Source organism: Convolutriloba macropyga, chromosome 12 (genome assembly GCF_964194025.1).
Source record: "Convolutriloba macropyga chromosome 12, txConMacr16.3, whole genome shotgun sequence".
NCBI classification, from domain to species: Eukaryota; Metazoa; Xenacoelomorpha; order Acoela; family Convolutidae; genus Convolutriloba; species Convolutriloba macropyga.
Genome location: NC_134479.1, coordinates 27038143 through 27064449, shown reverse-complemented (window position 1 = coordinate 27064449; position 26307 = coordinate 27038143). Strand labels below are relative to the sequence as shown.

The 26307-nt window shown below is 33.4% G+C and overlaps 1 protein-coding gene and 1 non-coding gene across 3 annotated transcripts in view; both read right to left on the bottom strand.

Moving 5' to 3' along the window:
• Nucleotides 1–26063, bottom strand: part of LOC142350726 (uncharacterized) — a 40337-nt gene extending 14274 nt beyond the window's left edge. Inside the window, exons 1-3 of one of the 2 annotated variants that reach the window (XM_075402668.1) lie at nucleotides 25941–26063; nucleotides 7030–7239; nucleotides 3455–3597 (exon numbers count right to left, since the gene is read on the bottom strand). In XM_075402668.1, coding sequence (XP_075258783.1) covers nucleotides 3455–3597; nucleotides 7030–7133 — 247 coding nt within the window. In that variant the 5' untranslated portion in view covers nucleotides 7134–7239; nucleotides 25941–26063. The remainder of the gene's footprint in view (nucleotides 1–3454; nucleotides 3598–7029; nucleotides 7240–25940) is intronic. The other variant, XM_075402667.1, reaches the window with a different exon arrangement.
• On the bottom strand, nucleotides 23445–23516 carry Trnam-cau (transfer RNA methionine (anticodon CAU)). Its single transcript has one exon. It is a non-coding gene; the product is annotated as a tRNA-Met (tRNA).
• Nucleotides 26064–26307: the final 244 nt, after the last annotated feature.

Genomic DNA, 26307 nt, shown 5'->3' with positions numbered 1-26307 from the left:
ATGCCGGCTCCCCGTCTTTCTAACAAGTCTGTTCACAAAGAAAATTTATTTGAACTTTTCAAAAAAATTTCTAAGCTTTTAAATGAATTATTCTTTTAATTTTCTCATGAAATCAGAAAAATGTTTAAATTTTTTAAAGCATCTGCATAGCTATAGATTCTGAAATTTTTAGAATTCAAAAGTATGCAACAAAAATTCAAGAACCTTTTTTATTGTTCCGACCCCACTTGTGGGGGAGGAACTATATACTCAACTGGGTTTTTTTTGTTCAGTCAATTTTGGCCGATCGATATATTCATTGTAGCGAAATATTAGTGGTATCAATAAAAAACTCGTCCAGCGTAGAAATCGAAATCAAAAAGATTTTTCTGAATTTCGTATTTTTTGAGGAGTTATCGAGGTTTAAATTTTGTGTGAACACGTGATATTTACATGATTTTGTTCACTTTTAGTGTAATTTTAGTGTAAATTTAGATCTTTTCTATTAAAAACATATTAATTCAAAATTGTAAATCAGGCAACAATATGCAGCAATTTGGTGTTATAAACGAAAGACGATAAAAAAGGCTAGTTCTGGTTTGATAACGAAACTTACTATCAAAAAAAAAAATTCGAATTCAATTCAAGTGCTGTTTTTCGAGAAAACTTTTCCTATCTTTTTTTGTTTTTTTTAGTCACTCTGAGACTAGTCACATTTCAGGAGGCTCAGTTAATGAAAAAAGTCATTTACTGTAAAATGATGCCCAATGATTAAAAAAAATCATTTTCAAGGAATCGCTCATGTTTTTTTTTGCTTCGACTCTGAGTTTTCATAATTTTAATTGAAATTTTGGCTTTCATTTTTAGGTTATACAAAATTTTTGGAGTCCTATGGCATAGACTCATTGACTGAAAGTGCAATAGGTTTCGTTATGAGCATTAAGTGAACCTATCTAGCTTTACATACACAACTAATGGCTGTTAAGACTTTGAAAATAAGTTTTCGGAATTTGTTTTCAACATTAACCAATCATAAACTTAGCTTCCTGATTTGTAAGTCAGTCTCAGTGATTACAGTACACCTTTTTTTCCTAATACAGCCGACATTATTTTGGTTAGCAGTATTATCTTCTAACTATTGGTCATTTAAATGACACAAGAATTCACCAAATTTTTTCCAACTTTTTGGATGTTATCGTATTTTTAGTTCTTTTTGAATTCTTATCACAATATATTAACATTGATAGCTCCAACTGGCTGAAAAGAGAAGTTCATTGGATCATATGTAAAGATTTTCAGATAAAAACGCTTGGTTTAATTGGCTTCGACAATTTCCTCTCGCATTTTTCTTCTGATTTTTCGGTTTTTGCCTAAATATATATTGTTGTTTTCATAGTCATAAGACTTATTGGGATGTCTTACTGATTAGGTATGCTTAACAAACATCTTTGTCCTCTCTTCGTGGTGTAACTGGGCTTATTCATTGACACCCGTTGAAAGCTATTGAACTTAATCGCAGTCAAAACTTTAAAAAAAATTCGAAAATTTTTTTGAACATTAACCAATCGTTAACTTATTTTAGTGAACTGTAAGTCAGTCTCAGGTCTCTTTTTCGTTCTACGTTAGCCAAAATTTGACTAGTTAGTGGTTTTATCTTCTAAATATTGGTTTTTTGACTTCCATGCACGAGTTTATTATGGTTTTATTGGCCCCGACGTTTTCTTCTCGCATTTTTCTCCCGAATTTTTGGATATTGACTGTAATTTGTTATTGTTTCCATAGTCAGTGATTTGTTGTAGTGTCTTATTGATGCCGTTTCGATGACAGACATTGTTATTGTGCCATCGCGGCATAGTCTAGCGTATGTATTGGCTTCCGTTGAAATCTATTGAATTTAATGGCGTTGATACTACGAGGTTTCTCAAAAATTTCCTGGTTTAAAAGTATTTGTTCGTATTAGTTGATTTTTTGAAGTCATATTATTAAAAAAGAAGAGTCTGATTGCTGTAAAAAAAATAATTGAACTTAGAAACTTTTTACTCAAACTTTCAGTTGTTTAATGGCTTTTCGCTCGACACTTTTCTCGCTCATTCTCTATTAATTTGCTGTTTTTGCCTGTTTTTTTATTCCTTCTGAAGCCGTAAAATGCTGACCTATCTCATAAGCTTGTAATTAAACCTTGAATGAAAGATTTTACTCGAAGCAGTCAATTTTGAGCGGTTAGTCATAAAGTTCTTGATATTGTACTTTTTCGAAAACTTTTCAATTTTTTAGCTTTTGTTGTTCTTTTTGTCAACTTGTAATTGATTCTCATCATCGAGAGGTCCCATACAATTCCTTTTATTTTAAATAATAACACACTTATTGGTATTGTGACTTAACTGTTGCTTTGTTCGCAGGAAAATATCTTTTTTTTAGAAAGTTATGTGAGTGGTGTATTTGATTCTTTTTCTCTTCCTTTAGCACAATCGCGTAATAACAGATCCCAATGATTTCCAAATGGCCAAAATGAACTTATTTTTTGCAGTATAAATTGAGCTGAATTAGTATAAATAAAAACTGAATTAAAAATACATATTATTCAGACGATAGCTAATAATTTTAACGGCGTCAATAATTTGTATTTTCGCAAATTGTTTGTAATTTTTTGAGCTTTTCTGTATCTTTAGTCCGTTTCAGTGTCTTAGTCTAACCAAAGACAGCTCCCAATGCTTTCATAATGACTTTTACTAATTTTACTCAGAACTGTTTTGCTATAAGCTAATGACTTTTAAGACTTTTGAAATTATTTGGTTTAAAAAATGTTCATAAAAAAAGTCGATTTTTGAATTTTGCCTCATTATTTCCTCTCTATGTCGACTTGTTACCTAGTCTCATTGTGGAGAGTTTTTTTATCGTAGGCTTTTTAATGGCAGAACTCGTGAGTGTTGTAATGGGGCATGGCATTATGTAATTCAATAAGTAGTTAGGTTTTGTAACAATTTTTTTATTTCAAACATCTGTTTTTGTTATCTCTTCATTTGGTTGACAATTAAGTCAAAAATGTAGATGAGCTCGGGTCGGAACATCATGTGCGAACGCACATTAACGAGCCTCCTTGTTAGTAACTGTGTAACTTCCTCAAAAAAATTTACAATTCTCTATTTACAATTCTCTACAATTCTCTTTTACAATTCTCTATTTTCGTTCTCCTAGCCATTCATCTTTTGATATTTTCATGCTCATTGTTTATATACTGATTGTCACCACTACAAATTTGAGATGATTTTCAAAATATCTTTGCCATTCTCTCAAAGGAGGTTCTATCCATAGGAACAGTCGTAAACTTTCTTATAAAAATACCGGCAGACAAACAACGATTTGGCGACAGCTTTCGGTCCCCGTAAAACACAACACAAAACACAAGACTCTAACAAAATTGGATCCCTGAAAAACGTATTTAAGTAAGTTTGCTTTGCTAAAGAATTAGTTAAACCTGTATTATCCCGGTATAGGTCGAACCAATTCAATTTTTTGAAATTTGCGCGAGCTAAACTGTACATGACGAACTCGTCTGTTCTCCGTGGTAATCTCTCAAAACTGAACTCTGAGTGCCACGCAAGAAGACAGTAGTATCGACTGAAACATACACGCTCATAGACTATTGTGAACCACATTAATTTTATGAAACTCATAGGTTGTCCGTTCACGTGTTAAAATTACCCCCTGATTACCCCCAAACTTAAGTAAGAGTAGGGGGTAATAGTCTATGGGTTGGTTGTAAAACGATGAAAGATTAGGGGGGTAATGGGGAGTAAGGGGGTAATGGGGGTAATGGGGGGTTTAGATTTTACCCCCCAAAAATATGTAAGAATAGGAGAGTAATTTTAGGGGGGTAAAACGTAAAAGGATGTGAGATAGGAGGGGGGGGGGGGGGGGGGGGTATGGGGTGTAATGGGGGGTAATGCGGAGTATGGGGGGTTGGATTTTTAGATTTTACCCTCCCCTTCAATGAATTCTAAGTTCCAAAATATGTAACTGAGGAAATACAATTGTTCGACAAAGTTTGAGGGGATGAATGACAAATTACTCAGTTTTTTTTAAATTAACTGCAAAATTTAGGAAAAAAAATATTGTTTTCTTTGAAATTTCATTAAAGTAAAAGAGGAAACATCAAACGAACTCTTTTTTAATTGAACAATTTTTCGCTAGATCTGCCAGATCTTCAAAAAACAATTTATTTGCTTTATCTTTATTCCGTTTTTAGTTTTTGCTTTCAAAAGATTCTTAGTATAAAAATAATACGCAAAACTCACCGCGACAAAACAATCACAATTAGAATTTTTTATTTACAAATGTAGCAACTGCTAACTTCGAAATTGTAACAGAATGGCACTATGAAATAGAACAGCAGTTAACGGCTTGTGATAACCAGGGTGCATTCAAAGAATATGTTCGATGTTCTCTTGATATCCATATATTGACAAAAAGAGCTGTATAAATGTAAAAAAAAACAACAAATGTGAACAGAGGGAAAACAAAAGTAGTTACACACACACACACACACACACACACACACACACACACACACACACACACACACACACACACACACACACACACACACACACACACACACACACACACACACACACACACACACACACACACACACACACACACACACACACACACACACACACACACACACACACACACACACACACACACACACACACACACACACACACACACACACACACACACACACACACACACACACACACACACACACACACACACACACACACACACACACACACACACACACACACACACACACACACACACACACACACACACACACACACACACACACACACACACACACACACACACACACACACACACACACACACACACACACACACACACACACACACACACACACACACACACACACACACACACACACACACACACACACACACACACACACACACACACACACACACACACACACACACACACACACACACACACACACACACACACACACACACACACACACACACACACACACGCACGCACACACACACACACACACACACACACACACACACACACACACACACTTTTCGAATTGCCATGTTCAATTTATTCTGTACGTTTCTACTAGGAGCCCATTTTTGTAACCAATTTTGGTCAAAAGTTTTAAAAGTTTTCTTGATATAACTAATTAATATGTGTTTTCAAAATGTAGTGAAGAACTCAATTCATTTGAATTAAACAACCTTCTTGTTTCTCAGAACCTCAATAAAAAAATTTCTGATCCAATTTTAGTCTGTTAACTAGCACTAATAGAAGATCAGCCAAATTGTACAGATATCATAGAAAAAGCATATTGTCTGCGAAAACGAAGCTCAAATAATAGCATTTGTCAATGATGTTCACACGCGTTTCGAGCACAAACTCGCTCATTTGCTCCAGACAGCGCATTTCAAGCTGATTTGAGAGTTCAGTTATGTCAATTTTAAAGAACACGCAACACAAAGCCATTTAAGTTTGTTGAACAATTAAATGGAGAGTAAAAGGATAATGAGAAAAATCATTAATTTGAGACGGTTTTGTTGCACAAAAAGGAAATTGAAATCAATTTCCTTTGAAAAATTCTCATGGGCAAATTTGAAGAAAAAAAATCAAAAACTCAAAAAGCATTTTCCATTTCATAAGTTTTTCAAGTTTCAAGGAAACTTTTTTGCAATAAAACTCTCAAAATGAACAAAAAAATGTTTTTCTTTGGAAAATTTCCGATAGATAAGTCACTTCGTTTTGCAACACTTAGGACGTAACGATGGCATTTTCTCAATTTTGTTCAGGTCTTTGAGGGGCACTTTTTAGGTATTCTTTGTATTTCAGCGCGAAAGAAATATCAAATATTCTCTAGTTTTTTGAATTCTTTAACTATGAATTCTCTCACAAAGATATATATTTTGCTAATTAGGTAACTCCTATGTAGTCTCCTATATACTATATATTAGGCTAATTATGTGATGTATCTAAGCGTCTTTTTTGATTGGAACTTTAGCTGCCAGAGTTCAGTAAAGAAACTTTTTTTAGAAAACGGCTCGCGGCATAAGCAATTAAGAGCATTAGAAAAAATTTTTTCTCAGTTGATGCAAGAACAGGATTGATGAAAGCATTGGTCAATTAAGTGTCGTTTTTGTGAATGACAAATAAATGTCTTTGCTATTTTCACTGGAGAAACATTATTGAAGAGTTTTTTGCTCTCCAATTTTTGATCATTCATTGCGATCGTCTACCGGTATCGAAGAAAAATCTACTTCCTGAGAAAGTCGCTGGCGCCTTCAGGTGCTGCCTTCCGTTCAATGCGGAAAGGGCTTAAATTTTGGGCACCGGCTTTTTTTCTGCCAAATGCGAAAGTATGTTTCAAACGCACAATGTATTAACATAAGAAAAATGAAATCTGGTTTAAAAACAAGTAAATTTACTCGTGCAATTTGTTACCGGCAGACGCTCGTAATGTTCCACCTGTTAATAAATCCAACTTAAACGCTAAAGTGTTTTTGTTTTGCTGAATTTTAAATAGGAACTTATAAACCCCACTTGACTTTTATTGAGCTGCGCATTTAGCGCGTTTGGCCATGCATCGCGGTCATAGTCGTGCCTTAGTGGCCCATGGGATTTGATATGAAACTATCGCAAGCGAACAAATTATGAGGACAAAAATTCAAATTTAAAATGCGGATTTTTATCCTTTATGGTTTATTTCATAGACTCTATAAGAATTTCTGACATTGTAAAGTGTTCGGCAAACTTCAGACAAAGGTAAAAGCAGCATCTATTAATATTTATTCCGGTGGAAAGAAGTCTTTGGCTCATGAGGCCTTCAAAAGTTATTTTTACTTATGATAACTCACTGAACCTTTAAGTTTTGAACCTTCAGGAAAAACTAAACTACTCTCAAAAAATATAAAATTGGATTCTTTTATTGTAAATTGTCTTGAAATTTCCCTACTTGTACATATTTTTAATGAAGGTTGTTTAAACCTGAATTGAGAGCATTTTTGTGATTCATTGCTATTGCCAGTTGTCAATTGAAATTCCAAAGTCACGAACGGCGTTGCATCAGTATAGAGGGAGAAATCCATCATACGTAGTTGCCAGAAGAGAACTGAAAAATTGTTTTCATTCCGTTTGTGCCATCCTCCACCTCACCCGACCAGTTTTCTTCCAGGATTCAAATTAACCCCTAACCCCCTAAACGCACGTGTATTTTCTATAATGGTTTATTATTTATTGACAAGTGCTCTGTAAGGGTGATTACATTACGTACTGGGGCACAATCTAAAAAAATTTTAACATTCAGACTAATTTTCTCAGAATTTTTTTGGTTCGTATGATTTAACAGATGCGCGCGTTTTTTCATAGGTAAATGGTTGCCTGGCATAATTAAAGGTGATCCTCGCCAATAGTCAGTAAAATACATGACAAGAAGAATGCCAAAATTCTTAGCAACGAACGTAAATGACATATGAGGGGTTTCTACAACGACTCCCAAAAAGCAAGTACAAACAATATTTTTTTGATATGATTAAAAAATTTGCTTTCATTCTAATAATGCAACTTTCAGGGCCATTGGTGCCGTTTCAGTACTTTAACTCTCAAAGTATATATCCATTAAATTCAAACAAAAAATTCCGAGAGTCATCAAAATAACTCCCATTTTCAGATATAAACACTATTTACAGCGCAAAAAAAGCAGTGCAAATCACTATGATTATGAATAAACAGATAAATCCGATTAATTCTGCAAGCTCAAAAACAAAGAGTAGTAATAGGGTGAGCGGCCCTCCCCCGGGGGGGGGGGTTGAAGACCCCATGTATTAAGATAGGGTATAGCGGCTTTTTCGCGATTAGGGTCTTCTCTCATGTATTAAAATAGCGTATAACTCTAGGGGTTTGGCCATGTATTAGGATAACCTCCATGTATTAAGACTAGGAATAGAATCTAATGCATTAAGGTTAGGAATAGAATCTACCTGTATTAAGATTAGGAATAGAATCTACATGTATTAAGATTAGGTATAGCCGCCGCCATGTATTAAGATTAGTTATAGCCTACATGTATAAAGATTAGTTATAGCCTACATGTATTAAGATTAGGAATAGGATCTAGGGTATTTTTTTCATGTTTTTGCAGAATTTCTGTGGTTTTTGCAGAATTTTTTGCAAAATAATTCTGTTTTCGGGTTTACGTCATAGGAGCAGAAATTGATGCTCGGGCTCAAAAGTTTGGCTGGGAATGATCCGCGCTTACTAGATCAGCTAATTAGGATCCGCGCCATCAATAATAGAATCATGTTTATATTTTAGCAATTTATAGTTTTTTTGTGTTTTTCTTTTCAATAATTTCTAAATACTCTCTTTTGATTGGTTAAAAATGACAGCTTTTTTTTAAAAAAAAATGAATTGGGAAAGTTATAAATAACAGACACAGTATAAAATATGCACATCAAACTACAAAATCACTCGAAAATTTACATTAAATAGGTATAATTTATTATCAAAATAAGTGAAAACCGAGGTAAATTTAACCGAGTGGGCTAATAAAGTCGATAAAAATGAAAAACTTGCGTATCTAACTGAGTAAAAGGTACAATTGTTAAAAACTAATGTCGACTTTAATAGCCACCAGCTTAGTGTATACCGCAGTAATCAAATTTACACATAATTACTAATAAAATTTAGTACATGCACTTCATGAACATTGTTCAAGTTTGTTTGTAAAAATTTAACAGCATGAAATGCAGCATAAATAGTGTAGAACCCACACAAGTTTCGCAATTTCTAGAGTGGTCTGTGTATCATTTTCTTATATTTTGTTCAAAAATTTGTAATGTGTGACTGATCGTGCTAGAGAATCCGCGTAGTAATAGTTCCTAATGAGGCGACCAATCATTATCCAATGTTCACCAACCTCACTGCTTGGGAAAAGTTGATGATTGCAAAACTGAATTTGGGTGAATTTGGAACAAAATCTGCTGGATAGGATCCAATATACCGAAATTCGAGCTCTGGAATGCGTTCAATAATGTCACGAAGTGAGATGTTATCCATGAAAAATAAGTTTTCTTTTCTTTATCTCACGAGCAACGTTTGTACAAGGATTCCTGACAGAGCAATCAAGTTGAAAACTTTCGTTCTGATGTGAGAAGCAACAATCTTTGGACTTTGTGATTTTGTCGACTGTTTCTTCCTGAGTGTTAGGATAAAACAAAACAATAATTATAAAAAGTCCAAAGAAAATTAGCAAAGGAATATAAATATATATATATTTGAAGTTAATCTACCCCAGCTGACATCCACTAGTCAGTTATTTGGATGCAGAGAACAACAGCTAGATGATTAGGTTAAACCCACAAATGTTCCAACAAAGGAAGCAACTATATAAAATCGTAAAAATGGTGAAAAGTCGCGGACATTTTTAACAACAGTCCCAAACTGATCAATTTTAACACTAGACATCCTTTCTCCCAGAACAATTATTTCTGTCACGTTTGTTAGCGAACGATCGAAAAACATTTCCAATCAAACGCTTTCACAGCTGAGCTCAGAAAAATGAATATTTTCTCCGGCCTCTTCAGGTGAAGTGAGATCGAATACCAGTATGTAGTGGTTCTCAAATTGATGGTTCAGTAACGCATGAATTTCCTCGTTAAAATTCATTGCTTTCATTGTTGTTACGCATGCTCTTTAGTCATTAGTTGTATCCACTGATACTATGGCTCTACCTTCGCGAACAATTCTAAGTTCTCGCAAACCAGATTTCTGATAATGGAAAGAATTTTCGTGAAAATTTCCTGTGAATGCCGAATTGGTGTTCATCACAATAGCTACTCTTCTGATTGGAGCATTGTTTAGAACGTTTTCCTGAATAAACTGGTTATGTCCTGAAGGAATAACAAATGTACGTGCCATTGTTTCCATAAAGTTGTAACAGGCAGGTTGATGAGTTAATTGGTATTTGATAGTCTGGTGATACACTTCGTTAACAACCACAAGTCGTGTAAAAAAGGAACAATCAAGAACCTTAAGAGAAACGTGAGAATTATGGGAAATCATGTAAAAATTAGTTCTTGCACGAATCAATTTCAGTCTAACTTTTGTATTTGGAAGCAGTAACTTTTCACATTAGAATATAACAATAGCTAGTTTACCGTAGTAAGTGCTTCCATTTTTCAGCAGAAGTTCTTCCTCTTGGTCTATAAACGGGCTCTTCTCATAATCACTAGGTTCTTTTCAAATTCGTATCCATGGCAAGCCAAAATACCTTCATTATTTCTCGTTGAAGCATTAAGTTCATTGGAAATTAAAGCCTTGTGTCCATAGAAACCATTCGAGTTGTACACTTGTTGATTCTTCAGATACACTTCACAGTTGGAGAAGAGTGAGTGTAATATATTGTTGACTTGAGTTAGATAATGTAAATTGTCATCTGTGAAAGATATACCCATATCTTGTTTTCAATGCTGATCTGTTTTCCTAGAGTCATTAAACAATCTTCCTTTTTGTAGTCCAACTTTGATTTGAAGGTGGATATCTCTCATATCAAGATAGATGCTTCTATCTGTTTCAAATTCAAATTCAAGGCAGTTTTCAACCCGTGAAGTACTAGGATAAACTTCTTGAACTTGAGAAGACTCAATTGGTTCCAAAACAGGAATTTTGTCGAAAATCTCCAAGCAAGAGTTTTTAAAGTGTCCATATCGAAAATTAGAATCGCTTGTTGATCTAGAATTCATTTTAGATTAGCAAACATATTTTTTCTTGTCCGACGAATTTGACAGATTTTGGAGCTGATCTACGAATAATGCACCGTTCTCTTGTTTTTCCTGCACCTAGCTGTTTAGGTAAAGTTTTCTTTCCAACATCTGTAGCAACAGATTTGAGTTTTTTCTTCCCAGTCAAAACATTTCCAATTTCAGGAGCAGCCAATTCAATTAAATCAGCTCCCACTCTTTTTGCTGCTGGGACGACATATCGTCTCAAAAACGGAATTGCTGTCCTCCCAATTGTTTGCGCTAAAACTCAGAATCCCCTTCCCCTTCGTCTTCCATATCCACGAAAATACGGTAAAATCACTATCAGCAACCATTTTTTACAAGCTTAATTATAAAACTGATTATCAGAAGTTTTTCTAAATATTACCACTGCTCTACTTACTCCAACAGAGTTGAAAGGTACTTTTTCATCATAAGAGTCCCAGAGCTCGAGTTTTATGCTGTGGAAGGAACTTTTCAAATTTTTTTTAAAACTGTAGGTTTGGAAAATTTTGATATTTCACGTTTTGTCCAGTTGAGATGATGTCTCCATTCTTAACCTTTGATATAAAATGAATGAATGATAAAAGAGCAGCTTTTGTATCACCCAAAATGTTGTATTCAACAATATCACTATATATCATTAAGATATGTATTCGTACAATGTCATAAGGTGACTTGGGAAAATGTTGACCAGCACCACTCATAAACACCCATCCCTTAAACAGTTTCTTCGCATGCAAAGACATGACAAAGATCAGCACTAAATATAACAGGTAAAGAATTTTCATTGGGAAGACTTAAAGAAATTCGCTGTGTAATTTTGTTAACGTGTAATTTGATTGGTTGTTTTTCCGTACTTTTCTTGTTCTTGAACTTTTTTATTCATTTCGCTTACAATATTGGAGATCGACGGATATAGACATGGATCAAGTGTGTAATAGTCTGACGGTTTTGTATTCGGTGTTGCTTCATCTAGATAGAAGATTTTTCCTTCCTTGATGTTTTGGTACAAGGAAGGATAAGAAAATTCTGTAATTGCAGCCTCCCATTCTCCTTGCAGGTTTATATGTTCCGGAAGAAAATCTGTATGAGAAATTAATGTATTATTTGGGTAACAATCAAAGGAAGCATTTGAAACCAACTCTACATTGAAGGAATTAATCTGTAAATGATACACTTTGCAAACTCTTGTTCATAAAATTTGCCTAGAATTTCGTCACCTTGTTCTCCGTAAAGGTTATATGTTGGTGGTTTTTAAGTTGCAATTTTAACAATTTGAAAAATTTCACCTGTGAATTGAGACTTGTAACAATTTCTAAATGGGATACGGTACTTGGAGATTTGAACCTCATCTCCAATTTTAAAGCGTGGAGAATGGTTTTTTGTGCTCAATAATGGGGTTGTTGTAAAAAAAATTGACAAAAAAATCTGAATTTTTAACAATTTTGGGGGATTTACCTATAGATCTGTTGACTCTAGTGTTAACAAAACTATCCATTTTGTGAACGTAATTGTCACCGTTTTCCTCCATGTAGCCTTAAATAATATTTTTCAGAAATCTAATTGCTCTTTCTGCTACAGCAGCTTTTGTTTCACCTCTTGTAGCGTAGATTTTGATGTCCTTACTCTTGCAAAATTTTTGAATTCTCCCCCGAACTCAGTACCTTGATCAATCCACACTCTTTCAGGTTTATTGTTCTTCCTTAACATTTTTTGAAAGGCAGCTACAGCATCAGAGGCATATTTTGATTTCATTGATTGAACACGGAGCAGCCGAGAAAAAAAGGTCAACAATTATAAATAAGTATTTTACACCATTATTAAATTCAGACAATTCATCCATAAAAGCCAAATCAAGACACCAAATCTCATTGATACGTTTTGCAAAAGCGGTTAATCGTTTGAAAGGTCGAATTGCTTGTCGAAATTTAGTGTAAGAATTCTTTCTGTATAGAAAATTAGTTACCTTCTTCTTTGACAACCCGCCTGCTTTTTGAGGGTTTTAAACTGCACTATATGCGGCTTTTTCTTCCCTGTACAAACTCTGTAGCTCGGCTCTTTCAGTTTCGGAAAGGGATCCAGCTTTCTCGTTCTTTGCTTTTGGCATCTTTGTTTATAACTTTATGTGAATTTAGGCCAATTGCGTCAAGAATTGTGAAATAAATATCGGGACATTCAACGTTTTCTTCTTCAGAGCTTATACAAAATCGACAAATGCAACGTTTGTATCTCTTCCGTCTAACAAAATGGAGTCAGAAAGGATAGCTTAATGCGAGCACAATTGAAAATTTCAATGATACGTGATTCGTTGCTGGAAGACTTTATTTTAGCGTTATCATTTTTTTTAAGCATTTTCTAAATTTTTTAGAATCGAATCCTGTTTTTCGTTATAATTGTCCAATTTTTGAGCTGATAACCTGATTTTTTAATCGTAAAGTTGTTGAGGAATCAAAACAAACTAATCCATTTCAAGAGAGATGATTAATGATTGACGGAGTTAAAACTTATATAAGACTGATCCCTTTTTTGGAGCTCAGGTTCTGTCTCCTTTTACCGAGACTAGTTTTTTTTAAATAAGCAGATGAATTTCTTCTCTGAATTTTAAAACTTCTTGTTTTTGAATTTCTCTTAGCTCTCCTCTTAGAAAGTTTACTATGCACTCGTTTAGAAACTGGATCAAGTCTTTTGGACAATATTTGAGGAAAGTTATTTTGAAGCTCAGGGAATATTTCTGGAACGCAATCAGAGTAGAGAGATGTTGCGTGCTCATCGTTCAAAAATGTAATTTGTTGCCTGCTTTGAGATAGAAAATATAATGCTGGCATTGAACCACTGTTACTACAGTATCTTAGAGAGTCGACTGTTTTCAGAGTCAAAAATAAGTAAATGACCATAGGGAACTGAAGTTGCTGTTGTATACCAGTCTTTTAATTGCTATCCCAATCCCAACTGTTGATTGAGTGTGTTTATTTGTAAGACGTCTCAGGGTGAATTGAGTGAAACGATATGGGTGTTCTGTAGCTCAATATCCTTCCTAGTCGGCTTTGATGAAAGAGATTGTGCTTTATGTACACTGTACTTAAACCTTTATGTCTACCAGCATTAGCTATTTTTACAAATTCTTTAGAACTATAAATTTCTTTACAAGAGTCATCAAAAATAAGTAAATACTTGGTTCCATTATTAGGTAAGTTCTGTATCAACTCAAAATCAACACCCTGAACGAACTCAATGTTCTTTATATTTTTTGACATTAGTCCGTAAAGAGATTGATAGTGTTGATGAAATTAGTAAATTCCCAGACCCACTTCGTCCAACCAAGGAAATAAAAACTCGTTTTTTCGTGGAAATTATTTTGTCCATAATTTTGGAGAAGGTAAAAATATCCCACTGTACTCGATAAAATACCAATCCAAACACTTGTCTGCTCACAAGTCTCAGCTAAAGTAATTCTTACGAAACAACAAACTAAAGTCGATAGTGTGACAAAAAACCGGGACAAAAAAAACTACTAAAGACCGGTTAAACGTCTGTCCAAAACATTTCCAAGATTGACGTTCTTGATTATTGTCATCAAAGACAAAATTACCTAATTGAAGTCCCTTATCAGTGTGATCAGTCACTTACATGCTATCTTCCTCTCTAGGGATAAAGGAACAGTTTAACTGAATTGAAACGTAAACAACGAAAAAAATGCAAAAAATTAACAAAAATATAAGTGAACTAAACATAACACACAGCCAAAAAATGTTTTGTCAAAGGAATCAGTGAGAAAAAGCATCACAATTGAAAAGAGTACCAAAATTAGGAGCAACACTATGAAAGAATAATAAAGTATGGGAAGACAGTATTTGTAGATATTTTTTAACGAACTCATTCTCTAATACTAATTGCAGAGAAAAAAACAAATGAAAATGATAAAGTACAATCACAAATACAAACATTAAATAATTTCAAAAAAAATTAAAAGTCCATATCCCATAAAAATAAGCCACCTTTTCTGCACAGTGAAGAGTCTTCTCGTGTCGCTACCGGCAGTTGCTGCAATTCCATTCAGCATCATCGTTTTCCAATAGTTTGAAAGCTTTCGGACAACCAAGATCATCAAGATTTTCCACATCCTTACACAAGTAGGGTGATAAAATTTTGCGTATTTAAAGTCCTTTGGCAAAGTACTCTGTTGTTGGTGAGCAACGCTGATGTATAATAGAAAGCCAGCTCAGAATAATCAAGCTTTCCATGGTTCCAATTTAAACGGCGCATGTTTTTTTGTATTCTATTTTGCTTGAAAAGTTGGTTTGTTGTCTCTAAGTGGGAGAAAACTGTATCGAAGTACAATTCCGTCCTTAAAGATTCCCAACTCTATAACTTTTTTTCCTTCTAAGCATTCAATATCTAGTACAACGAGAGGCATTCTTTCTTCTGGAAAGATTTTTCGAAAAATGATCAACAATCAAGCATTTGATAAATACGTGGATGACAAACTTTTATAAAGATACAAAAGAATAGACCAGTAATGTGACGCAAAAGACATGAGGTTGGAATTTGAGGTAACATGTAACAATAACCCGGTCCTTGGTTTGTAGTTGCTTTAACGGCTCCAGCAGATTCGTGTAAAAGTGCATGTAAACGGAACACTTTCGATCTTGCTAGGAGAAAGTCCAGAATTGAATTACCGTAACCAATAAGTCCTCCATGGGGAAAATTTTTGGTCAATTTCCTCCAAATTTTTGTTCTGATCCCAAATTTTACATGCAGCAACCAAACAATTTTTTTCGTTTTTTGTTCTTAGGAAACATTGGAAAAATACTACTGTAACAATTGAAAATGTTTAAAAGTGCAACAATATCCATCAATTTGTTTCTTTATTTATATAAAGTGATACTGGTCTTTTTGAAATGTCTACATAAGAAAGAAGGTCAGGTAGATGTTCCAACAATTTTTTGTTTTCATCTTTTTTGTTCAATTTTTGTCCAAAAATTCCATTGAACTCCATTCCAACGATGTTGTGAAATGGAATTTTCTGTTTATCAGATTGAAGTATTAAAGTAGTGCGTCGTAGTCCGTTATGAATTACCCACTTTAGTTCTGAAAAAATGAAGTCACTGTCCAGTTTATCAATTTTGGGGAAATTTAATGAAGTTTAACGTGAAATACTTTTGATTTATTTCTTAGACTCAAAAAAAATTTTCTTGAGGAGCCAATATTCCAACTCATTTTTAGGTTGGAAAAAGATAAAAAGAACCAAATAATATGAATTAAAAAGACAAATGCATTATAAAATTACACATTTATTGAAATGTACATTGTTGAATATTAGAAAAGTCCTTCAAATTTTGTAATAACTCCCTGAATTCATCCAGAGTGTTCTCCTTTTGATAAAAAAGTCGAATTTGTCCATAAGTTGAAGTCTGGGTTGTCTTTGAAGTATTGGAGGACGGTACCATAGAGTCTGCGGTTTCGTCCAATGCTAATCTCTCTCACTTTGTGACACTGTTTCAGCACGTGTTCCATGACTATGTTTTTGTCGAATTGAAATTGGTTTTCTCTCATCTCTAGTTCTCAATTGAGAAGATCCTCCTTGAGGAAGCGGAATTTTTGAAACTCATAATCTCAATTCGCAATTGCTGGTACTTTTCAAAAGTCCCAGAATTGTCTTTTCTAAAGACTTGGAAGGTTGGTTCAGTATGAAGTTGTCCATTTTTTGAAATCTGGGACACAGTAAATCTCCCAAAGCTTTTTGAATTGGAACCAAAGTCCATATAAAAAGGAACCGAATCAGTTCCTGGTTTTGGTGAGGATTGAGCGTACATTGAAGGAGAACTCGAAAGAAAAGGCGAAACTTTAGAGAGAGAGAGAGATTTCAATAACTTGAGCTGAGAGTGAAAAACAGTTTATATGATTTATTTTTTTATGCAATTCCCCTCAATAACTAAAAATTTCCTTTTATGGTAATGACGTCATTTATATTCATAAAAAGTATGCTAAATGACGTTATTTCCTAATAGAGTAATCTTTTCGGAAATCGTGAGGTTCGCAAATTTTTTAACCAGACGTTCGAAAGGATCCTGGTGTTTAGCTCGTCTGTGTTGCATTAAAGAAAAATAGTGCTTGAAATGTTTCGAACAAGTATAACAACAAGTTCTTTTGGTCGGCTCTTTCTTGAATTGTATCATTCCGAAAATGATTTTATAGATTTTTATCGAAACAGAATTTGTTACCTCTAAAAATAAAAAATTACATTACCGTATTATTTGTTTCCGTATAAAAGTTCTATTCTGTAATCCCGATATAGAAATGGCAGCAATAATGTGTCAGGTTTTACCTCAATTCTACAGAGATTATAACGACAAGACATTATTCGTTTCTGTATCACTTAAGGAGTACAGACCTTATATACTCACTAATAATACTCCGTTGCTACTCATAACGACAATTTTTGTCCATTAAAGTCTTGTCGCTACCACATTATTCTCATTTCATCCTCAGTGAAATAGATAGTAGAGAAAATAGAAAATTTGTCTTATATTTATCAAACAGTCGATTGCTTGTTCACTCTCTATAAACATCAGTTCTTTGGTTCCAAAACAGAAGAGCCAGGACTGGTCTTTACGCAGTTAACCAGAGCGGTGGAGCACAACTTGGAGAATAAGTACGTGGAAAAAGTACCCAGTATCTCCAAAAAACGATTGAGTAGGAAGAAGTTCAAGCGTCACCTGCTACGCGATAAACAAAGAGATGCGAGTACTCAAACCCTTGGATCATCGTTTCTAGATAGAATTCATTCCCTTAGAAACTCAAAGTATGAGAGTTAATCTATAAAGATTGTTGATTGTTTGTTAAATGGTAATGACATAATTGATAATCCTCTTTTGTATCTTGAAATTAGAAAATACCGTATTTATTTTCTTGATTGTGTTTTTTGATTTGTGTTAGTTTTGATATTTTGAATTAACTTATTGTTAAAAATCAATTTTACAAAAATGTTTTTTTCTTAGAAATCAAAACTTGAAGTAACTTTTGTTAAAAATCGAAAATTTTTTCAAAGTTTTCTCTTAAAAATCAAAAAAAAAATCAACGTTTTCTCTTAAATGCCAAATTTTGATTTAAAAACACTTTTCTTAAACTTTTTCTGAAGTGTCATTTAGAAACGCAAAAAATATTCAATTTTCTTCGTTTTACGGTATGACTTTGCGCAAAAAAGTCATTTTCTTTACATTTTAAAATAACAACTTTCGAACTTGTTTTGTTTTAATAAGTATCAATTTTCAAAACTAAAATTTTTATCGAAAACCGAAAAAATAATTCAGTTTTTTTTCTTAAAAATCAATTTTGAATCGACTTTTCTTGTTAAGAAGCAGAATTTTTATCAAAGTGTTTATAAAATTTTGACAAAAGTTGCTGTGTTTTTGTTTGAACATAGCGTGCATAGTGTTTGGTGTAAAGAAATAGTTCAACTTAGAAAGAATTGAATTCAAACAAAAGTATAAATACATCGCAAAGTACTTTAAAAGAATTCAAGTATAAAATTTACAATATCAAATTCATTCAAAATGAGTTCTCTCAACGTAATCTGACAAGTTTTGAATTTCATTGCCAAATCGTCGGACTCTTTCAGCGATTGCTGGAGGTTCTCTAGATCGAACACTTATGGGAATTGCCGGAGCCTCATCAGTCAGCACATGGGGTTGTGAACTGTTCCATCCTCTATGGAGGGGCTTGTCATTGACGGTGTAGTCGACATATCAGTCGATCCATAATACTGAGCTGGATCGAAGTTTTCCAGATCGTTAAATGACCAGGTGGTGCTAGTATCGACACTCTATTCGCTTTGTTCACTGCTGCCAGCCTTGCTCACTATCTGGAGAAGGCTGTTTTGCGGCTCTGGACTGGATACTTGACTTGTCTTGGGTGTATTCAACCAGTTGTTGGGAATCTATCCTCCCTCCCTCGGAAATGTATACTGAATCCCTCCAGCAACGTAGTTGTCGGAAAAAATCTGTTCCATTAACGTGAAGATAGTAATGCCCACTGATCACAGCAACTTCGTGACCCATTGCGTGAGTACCAAGCTGATTCTCCGTGATTGGAACCTGTCCCTGATTATATGTGTCTAACTGTTGTCGCTGGTGCTCAAAAATATGCCACAGTATTAGGTAGGGTTACAACAGACTCCTAGAACCTATTCGATAAGTCTCCGATGCTTACCCGATCAGTCTCCTCTGTGAAAGAAACTGAGTAGAGAAGACTGTTGTTCTGCACTGTGAATTCCATTTCTCGATGTTGTGAGATGAGAAGAAGGATTAGAGTCAAAGGTAGTTGAGATAGAGGGGATGTTGTTTTAGCAGAAGAGAAAGCAAGTGATGCTGGATGAATTTTCCAGCTCTATTTATACTAAACTCCAACCAATGAGAATAAAGTAACCAAAAAGGGTAATGTTAAGCAGAAAAAGTGACGTCATTTTCCAAAAAAGGAAATGTATCAGTTGTAAAGTGACAAAAAAGGAATCAACTCATAGAAAATCTAACAATACTATACGAAACAGGTAAGCTCAATACTGAATAGTGACCAAAAAAGGTAACTTTTACACGTGTTATCCTAACTAACAGCCAAAGATGGATAAGTTAGAGGAAATGAGTTGACGTAATCGACGAAAAAAGTCCAGGTTTGATAAATTCTCTCAAACTCGTTAAATCTCAAATCGATCTCGGAAAATGCTCCAAATTTGGAACTAAATTTTTGTATATAAATTTTGTGGAGTCGTATTACAAATTGTACTCTTACCCCCTCTGCATTGTAGTCCTTGTAATAATGAAAGAACAGTGCACTCTGCAGAAATGAAGTAATTGTTACTTGTTCAGGAATTGGGATATAATTAAATTGAGTCTGATTTCTGTACTGTTCCATAATTTCTGGGAGAGAATTCAATATGAAAAGCATTTCATACTTGTTGATGTGTAGTTCTGACGATAAATCGAAAGATTGTTTTGTTATGTAGTCATCATACTCCAATTTTTTGATAGAGAAGGGGGCATATTCAAATCTTTTACTAAATCGGATGATTCTGTTGTTTGAGAGAAAACGTCCAAGAAATTGTAAAAGAAATAAGAATCAACATCAATTTCATCTACTCTGTAAGTATCAGCGATTCCTTCCTTTCTTTTGTAATTTTTTTTCTAAAAGTTGTAAGCGATTCTTGATCAACATTTTTCACAAATGAATACAGTATCAGGCAAAACCCTGTTAAAATAAAAGAAAATAAAATACAAAAAGCATTGCATAAATTGATATTGATTACCCTGAGAATTGGTTTTCTAAAGCTGAAGTCTGATTGGATGGGAGGCTCTATTAAAAGAACAATAAATTGTACAACTTAAACTTGTTCTTCAATGATAAATGAAAGATTTTTCTTGAACTATCTCTGGTTGTTTTAAAAGCACATTTATGCGCTTTTTTCTACTTTCAATAAAACTATAATTGATCTCAGACAGTAAATTTTATCAATCCTTGAGATACACAAGTTTGGATTACATCTGTTCAAAATACTAGAACTATCGGGAATTTTTTAAAGAGAAAATTTTCTGTTGTATTTTCTTTGGTGAAAAAATCTGTGTTGGAAAGGAAAACTTCAAGTACAGTTTAACGAATATGAGTGAGAGGAAAACGAGAAAAAAGGCAAAGTTCGAATTTTTTGCCATGGAATGAATTAGTTCATTTAAACTGAAAATTAGTTAACTATATGAAGAAATGTCGCAATTTGATTAAATTCAGCCTTCTAGAATGTTCTAACATGATGCTCGTTTCTAAAATTAGAAATGATGTCATTTCCATATGTGGAAGTGATGATTCATCGTCGAGTACCGCAAAACTACATAGGAGCTTAAATCATTACACTTTCTGTTTTTTCAGATTGAGTTGCTCCGCAGTTTACGTGAACTTTTCTCAACTCATCTTGAAGAATAAATAGCTCCGCGTTGTTTTTAGGCTTTGCTCAGTTTATCTTGAAATGAATGATTTTTTTGTAAAATCTCATACTGAAATGCTAGAAGTTCAAAATTTGATTGCTAAATATAACATGATTAACCATAAAACTCTTGATTAGTGAGACTTTATCTTGTCTCGTATATTCTCATTTCTTTACGAAGAAGAGTGAAGATTGATCTTTCTAGGTATTATACAACAGAGAACAATACGCATATAACTATGGATTTGGAAAATTTTCCCAATTCCTTTCCTGCTCAGCAGCTTCCGAGAAAGGATAATGGATCTGTGGAAGAATGTGATAACGAACCGACGGAACAACTTACAAAAATTTATGAGTATGAGAATTTCGACCGGGAATATCTTTTGATATTGGAGACGTTGGCTTTTAAACTATATGGATTACAAGAACTGGATAAAAACACAGATAAGGTGATTAGTGCTGTCCTCTATTGGCGATCCTTGCAATCTTTCTGGACGATTAGTAGTCGCTGATTATGGTAGGCTTTTTTGACATTTCAATGACCAACAGAGTTTCTCAACGCATTAAACCAAAATATTTGCTGTTGACTTTGTGATGCATTCTAAATTTAGAAAAATAATGTTCTCAATAGTTGTACTTGATTTTCATTGATATCTAATTAATATAAATATTTCAATAACAATTCTATTATTTTACAATTTTAGGTGTTAACTGCTTTGAGCACTGCTAGTGAGTTTTTCTGTAAGAAAATGAGTTTCATATAGTTGATTGGTTGCATTTTTAACGTAAACTTAATGTTAATTTTTATTCCTAAATTATATTGTTATCTGATTTTGAAATTTTTCTGCTCTAAGTCTTTTGCCACCTAACATTGAAAACAAGTGCCTTCAAGCATCTTTAGTGTAAATTAATGTTAAATTTTTGCTTCAGTAAGACTATTGGCAGCAATCAACGAGAAAAAAAATACATCGGAAAAAATGTTAGGATTCTGCTAAAGATATTTTAAATGATTCGAAATCCTCCTTTGTAGGAATATTTTCGTCTGGATTTATTTTATTAGTTTGACATAAGTATGTACATTTCATTTCAAAGATTTGGTTGTTAGGCTAGCCTGAACAACAATAAAACGAATTTTCAACAATTTTACTCGTTTTTAGCTGGAATAGAGTATCAATTGGAAGGTTGTTCATTCTTGATAAGTAAAATCGTTCTAAGTAAAAATCTTTTATAAAATTTGCATTAGGTTAATGTTCCTGCGTTGGTAATCAATCAATAAAAATTTAGTTGTCTCCGAAATTTCTTATCTGTGTAACAGATTAAACACGGTAGCAAGCAGACAAAATTATCAAAATCATTGCTCTGTGTCCAAAATGCTACCAGACCTTGTTATTTGACATGAAAAGTTTTAGCAATGTCCCTCTAACTTTTTGTTGACAGTCTAATCTCAAATACAATTTGTTGAATTTGGTAGGCAAGTTCCTATTGTTTTTTGAATTTCCTGAGAGATTTTGGAAAACAAATTATATTTTTTACAGATATTGTGCGTCGAACAGACAAATTTTATGCCATACGCAGCGGTTATTGTATGAGTTCTATACTTCATCTGTAAAATTTTGAAGCCCAGCTGTATCACGCAGACGAATAGTTGAACTGGGCGCGCAAAGTACTTTGCTTTCATTGCCTGTCCTGAGAAAGTCTCCCGGAGAGCCACATTTCTTCACAAAATTTGTTTCAAATCAACTTATTTTGTACTAGTTGAAAAGAAATTGTGTCCACTAGTCTTTCAGCCGTCTTTTTTCTTGTCGTCTTTAATTTGTAACGAAATTGGTTAAAATTGATGGTTGAGAATAAAATTTTTAATTTTTTATTCGTTTTCATAAAGATTTAAAAATTTTCAAGTTTGCTTTAATTTAGTAGAGCTTATGCCATTTGATATCAATTTTGCGTAATTTTGGGCTTTGTCATTGTACATTAGTTGGGAAAATCTGCATCACATAACAAACTGTTCACTCTGACGAAATTTGTATTGCACTAGTCAACTTATAAGTTGTTGATCAGTATTCTGTAGTTTTTATATTGTATTTAACTCATATTATAATCTCTCTATTTTTACTGGTTTAATTCATTTGTTTTATGAAAGTCAGTGCTTTCAAGCAATCAGAATCAATTATTTAACTTAGTTTAGAATATATAGAAAAGAGCACTCTATGACACAAAATACATTAAATTAAATTGCCAAAATTAACATTTTTCTATATATTTAGCATAGATTCTAACCAGCTAATCGACTAAGCAAGTTTTAAAACTAGCTTTTTTTAGTGCGGGTAGTAGTTCTCCTGTTTCGATGTATATTGAGTGCAAAAAACAGAATAAACAGAACTTGCTGACTAATAAAGTCGATATTATTTTTTTAACAAATGTGACTATTACTCAGTTAGCTACGCAAGTTGTTCTTTTTATCGACTTTATTAACCCAATCGGGTAATTGTGCCTCAGTTGTCAGTTTCCTGATACTTTTTTCAATGTAAATCTTAGTTTGAGTATGTGTTTTAATGTGCTTAGTTCATACTGTGTCTGTTATTTTTTAATTTTTAGTTCATTTGCTTTTCTATTATTTGACATTTTTCCAAGCTATGAGCGATTACGTGTTCACTAGTACTGTGACAATGTCAGATTAGCAAGAAGTAGTTTCGATCTACCGACCTCTGGGTTATGAGCCCAGCACGCTACCACTGCGCCATCTTGCTATTTAATGTCGGCTATACCTCATCTTAAAAAATCTAGGATAAATTGTGAATTTTTAAATTTAGTTTTTAATAAAATTTTTGTAAAGTTTGATTCGATTTAGCAGATTTTATGCTGTTTAACATCTTTTTGGCGTAATTTTGAACTTTTTATTGTATTTTAATCCTAAAAACTTGCACAACCTAGCAAACTCTTCACTCTGACGAAAGTTGTATAATACTAGTCAACTTTTAATTTGTTGATCACTTTTATTTGTTTTTTATTGTATTTTTGCTAAATGTGTAATCTGTGTGCGCTTTTGCCTTGTTTCAACTCATTTGAGTTTTTAAACTGGTATTTTCAACCAATCAGAATCAAGTATTCGATCAAAACCTAGCTTGAAAAGCAAAAAGGAGGCAAAATTTTGCAAGAATTCTGCAAAAACTCCAAAAAATTATGCAAAGACTGCAAAAATTCTGCAAAAACACGCTGGAAACCACCTGATGGCGGGGATCCAAATTAGCAAATCCAGTAAGCGCGGATCATTAATAGCTAATCCGGTACGCGCGGATCATTACTAGTCAAATTATCGAGCCCGAGCAGCTCCTATGACTTAATTTTAACCCAAAAACAGAAAAATTTTGCAAAAAATTCTGCAAAACTACAAAGATTCTGCAAAAATACCCTAGATCCTATTCCTAATCCGAATACATGTAGGCTATAACAAATCCTAATACATGACGGCGGCTATACCTAATCTAAATACACATAGATTCTATTCCTAATCTTAATACATTAGGTTCTATTCCTAATCTTATACATGGAGGCTGTCCTAAAACATGGCCAAACCCCTAGATTTATACGCTATCTTAATACATGAGGGAAGACCCTAATCGCGAAAAAGCCGCTATACCCTATCTTATTACATGGGGTCTTCTCCCTATTACTATTACTACTACAATGGTTAATAGAAAAATTTAGTTTTCAAAAGATCATATTTTGTAATTAGATGCAAATAAAACGGAGAAAAAGGAGAAAAAGATAGTGTTCTTAAAACAGATACCTTGTTAGAGAGCTGCTAGCCTAAAAACTTTTTGGGCAAATATCTAAAGTTTTTCAATCAGCAAGCCGTGAAACACTCTAAATCTACCTGTTTTTCTGATAAGTTGTATATTTTGCGTTAGTGAATCACTGCAAAAATTGTAAAGCAATGAGCAAATAAGGCGAAAAACAATTTAAACAACAAATAGATATTCATATAGATGATGACAACATATAGATGATTCAAAACTATTTCAAATAGAGAACTTACTCAAATAAACCCGAAAAATATTTTAGCTCAATTGTATTTTAAAAGGAAAACGAAAACTAATTATATTTCTAAATAATTGGAAACAAAAAAAAAGAATTTTCAGATCATTTTGCGAGTTACTTGTTCAATAAATTAGCACAGTGAATCTTCGTCTATGTTCTTCTATAAGTGGCGAGGAGATAATTTTTTTCGAACAATTTTTTTTTTAAAATGTATTTTCCCTTCATGTCATCGAAAAAGTTACAATAATATAAAAGGCAATATTGCTGAGGAAATTACTCCTAGAATTCCCCTAACTCTTCAAGAACTACATTTTTGGGAACAAAGGTGCCGGCACTTAGAAATCATATTAATGAAAAAGGTTTTCTTTTAGTAAAAAACAGAAATTCTAATGAAATTGGTAATCTTGGTTTAGATAAAAAAATGACAGAGGGGGAAGAAAACAAAAAAGTACTTATTGTTTAGACGTATCAAATAATTATACACATATAGATTGATCTAACACAGATATTACTTCAAAAAAAATACAATTAATTGAAGGATGGGGTCTCTTTTCAAAGATCTAATTTTGAACACCAGCTATCTAATACCAATCAAATATGGCAAGGCTTTTATAGTCAAAACAATATCGTGAGATGCCACTCAAATTCTTTACTTCAGTTATTTTTCTCGGTAAAAAAAATTACACGGTGACAAAACGAAAAGCAAAAATCAATAGAAATGATGTTACATACATTTTTAGTTCGTAACACTTCAAAAACCCAATGAGGAGGTCATCTAAATAGAATTCTATTCCGTAAAAACATATGGGTTTCTAGATATCGAAGTAGCATTTGACTTATACGCCACCTTAGCCTCTCATTGTAACAGGTCATAAAATTTCAGCTTTTAATTCGTACAATTTTGTTAATGTGTACTATTTTTTTTTAAATGATATTATAATTCCGTTCGAATTATCACGGATTTAGTTCAAATTGTTTTCTGGTAAGATTAGCGAACTTCCAAACATAAATGGAGAGATTTTTGTTTTTTTAGTTAATGTGGTTTTTGAAACTCTTACAAGCCTAGTGTAGTATCGTGTAAAAAGTTTGACTAATAGTAACTTTTTCATTTTAGCTTCCATCACCTTTCTAACCTTTCACGAATCCATATATCCAGTTGCTGTTCGTTGTCATGACGAAACCATAGATTCGACCATTCCAATCATAACAGTGTTTAATTGGCGCAAACATGAAATTGAACAGGAATTTTAAGCAAACAGAACAAGTCAACGCTAATAAAACTTTGTAATCTTGAATCACAATTGTCATGCTTGTGAATTACGTCATTAAATGCTACACTTTTGAGACTGGAATCATCATAGGTCTCAACTAGATGAGTCAATTAACGATTAATAAAAAACAGATTGATTGCGGCAAGTGATTTTAAGATTGAAAAGAGCATGCTAATTAAGCCTTTTGGGTCGTTCCCACCATTTAAGACCCCCCCCCCCGCATCCCCAT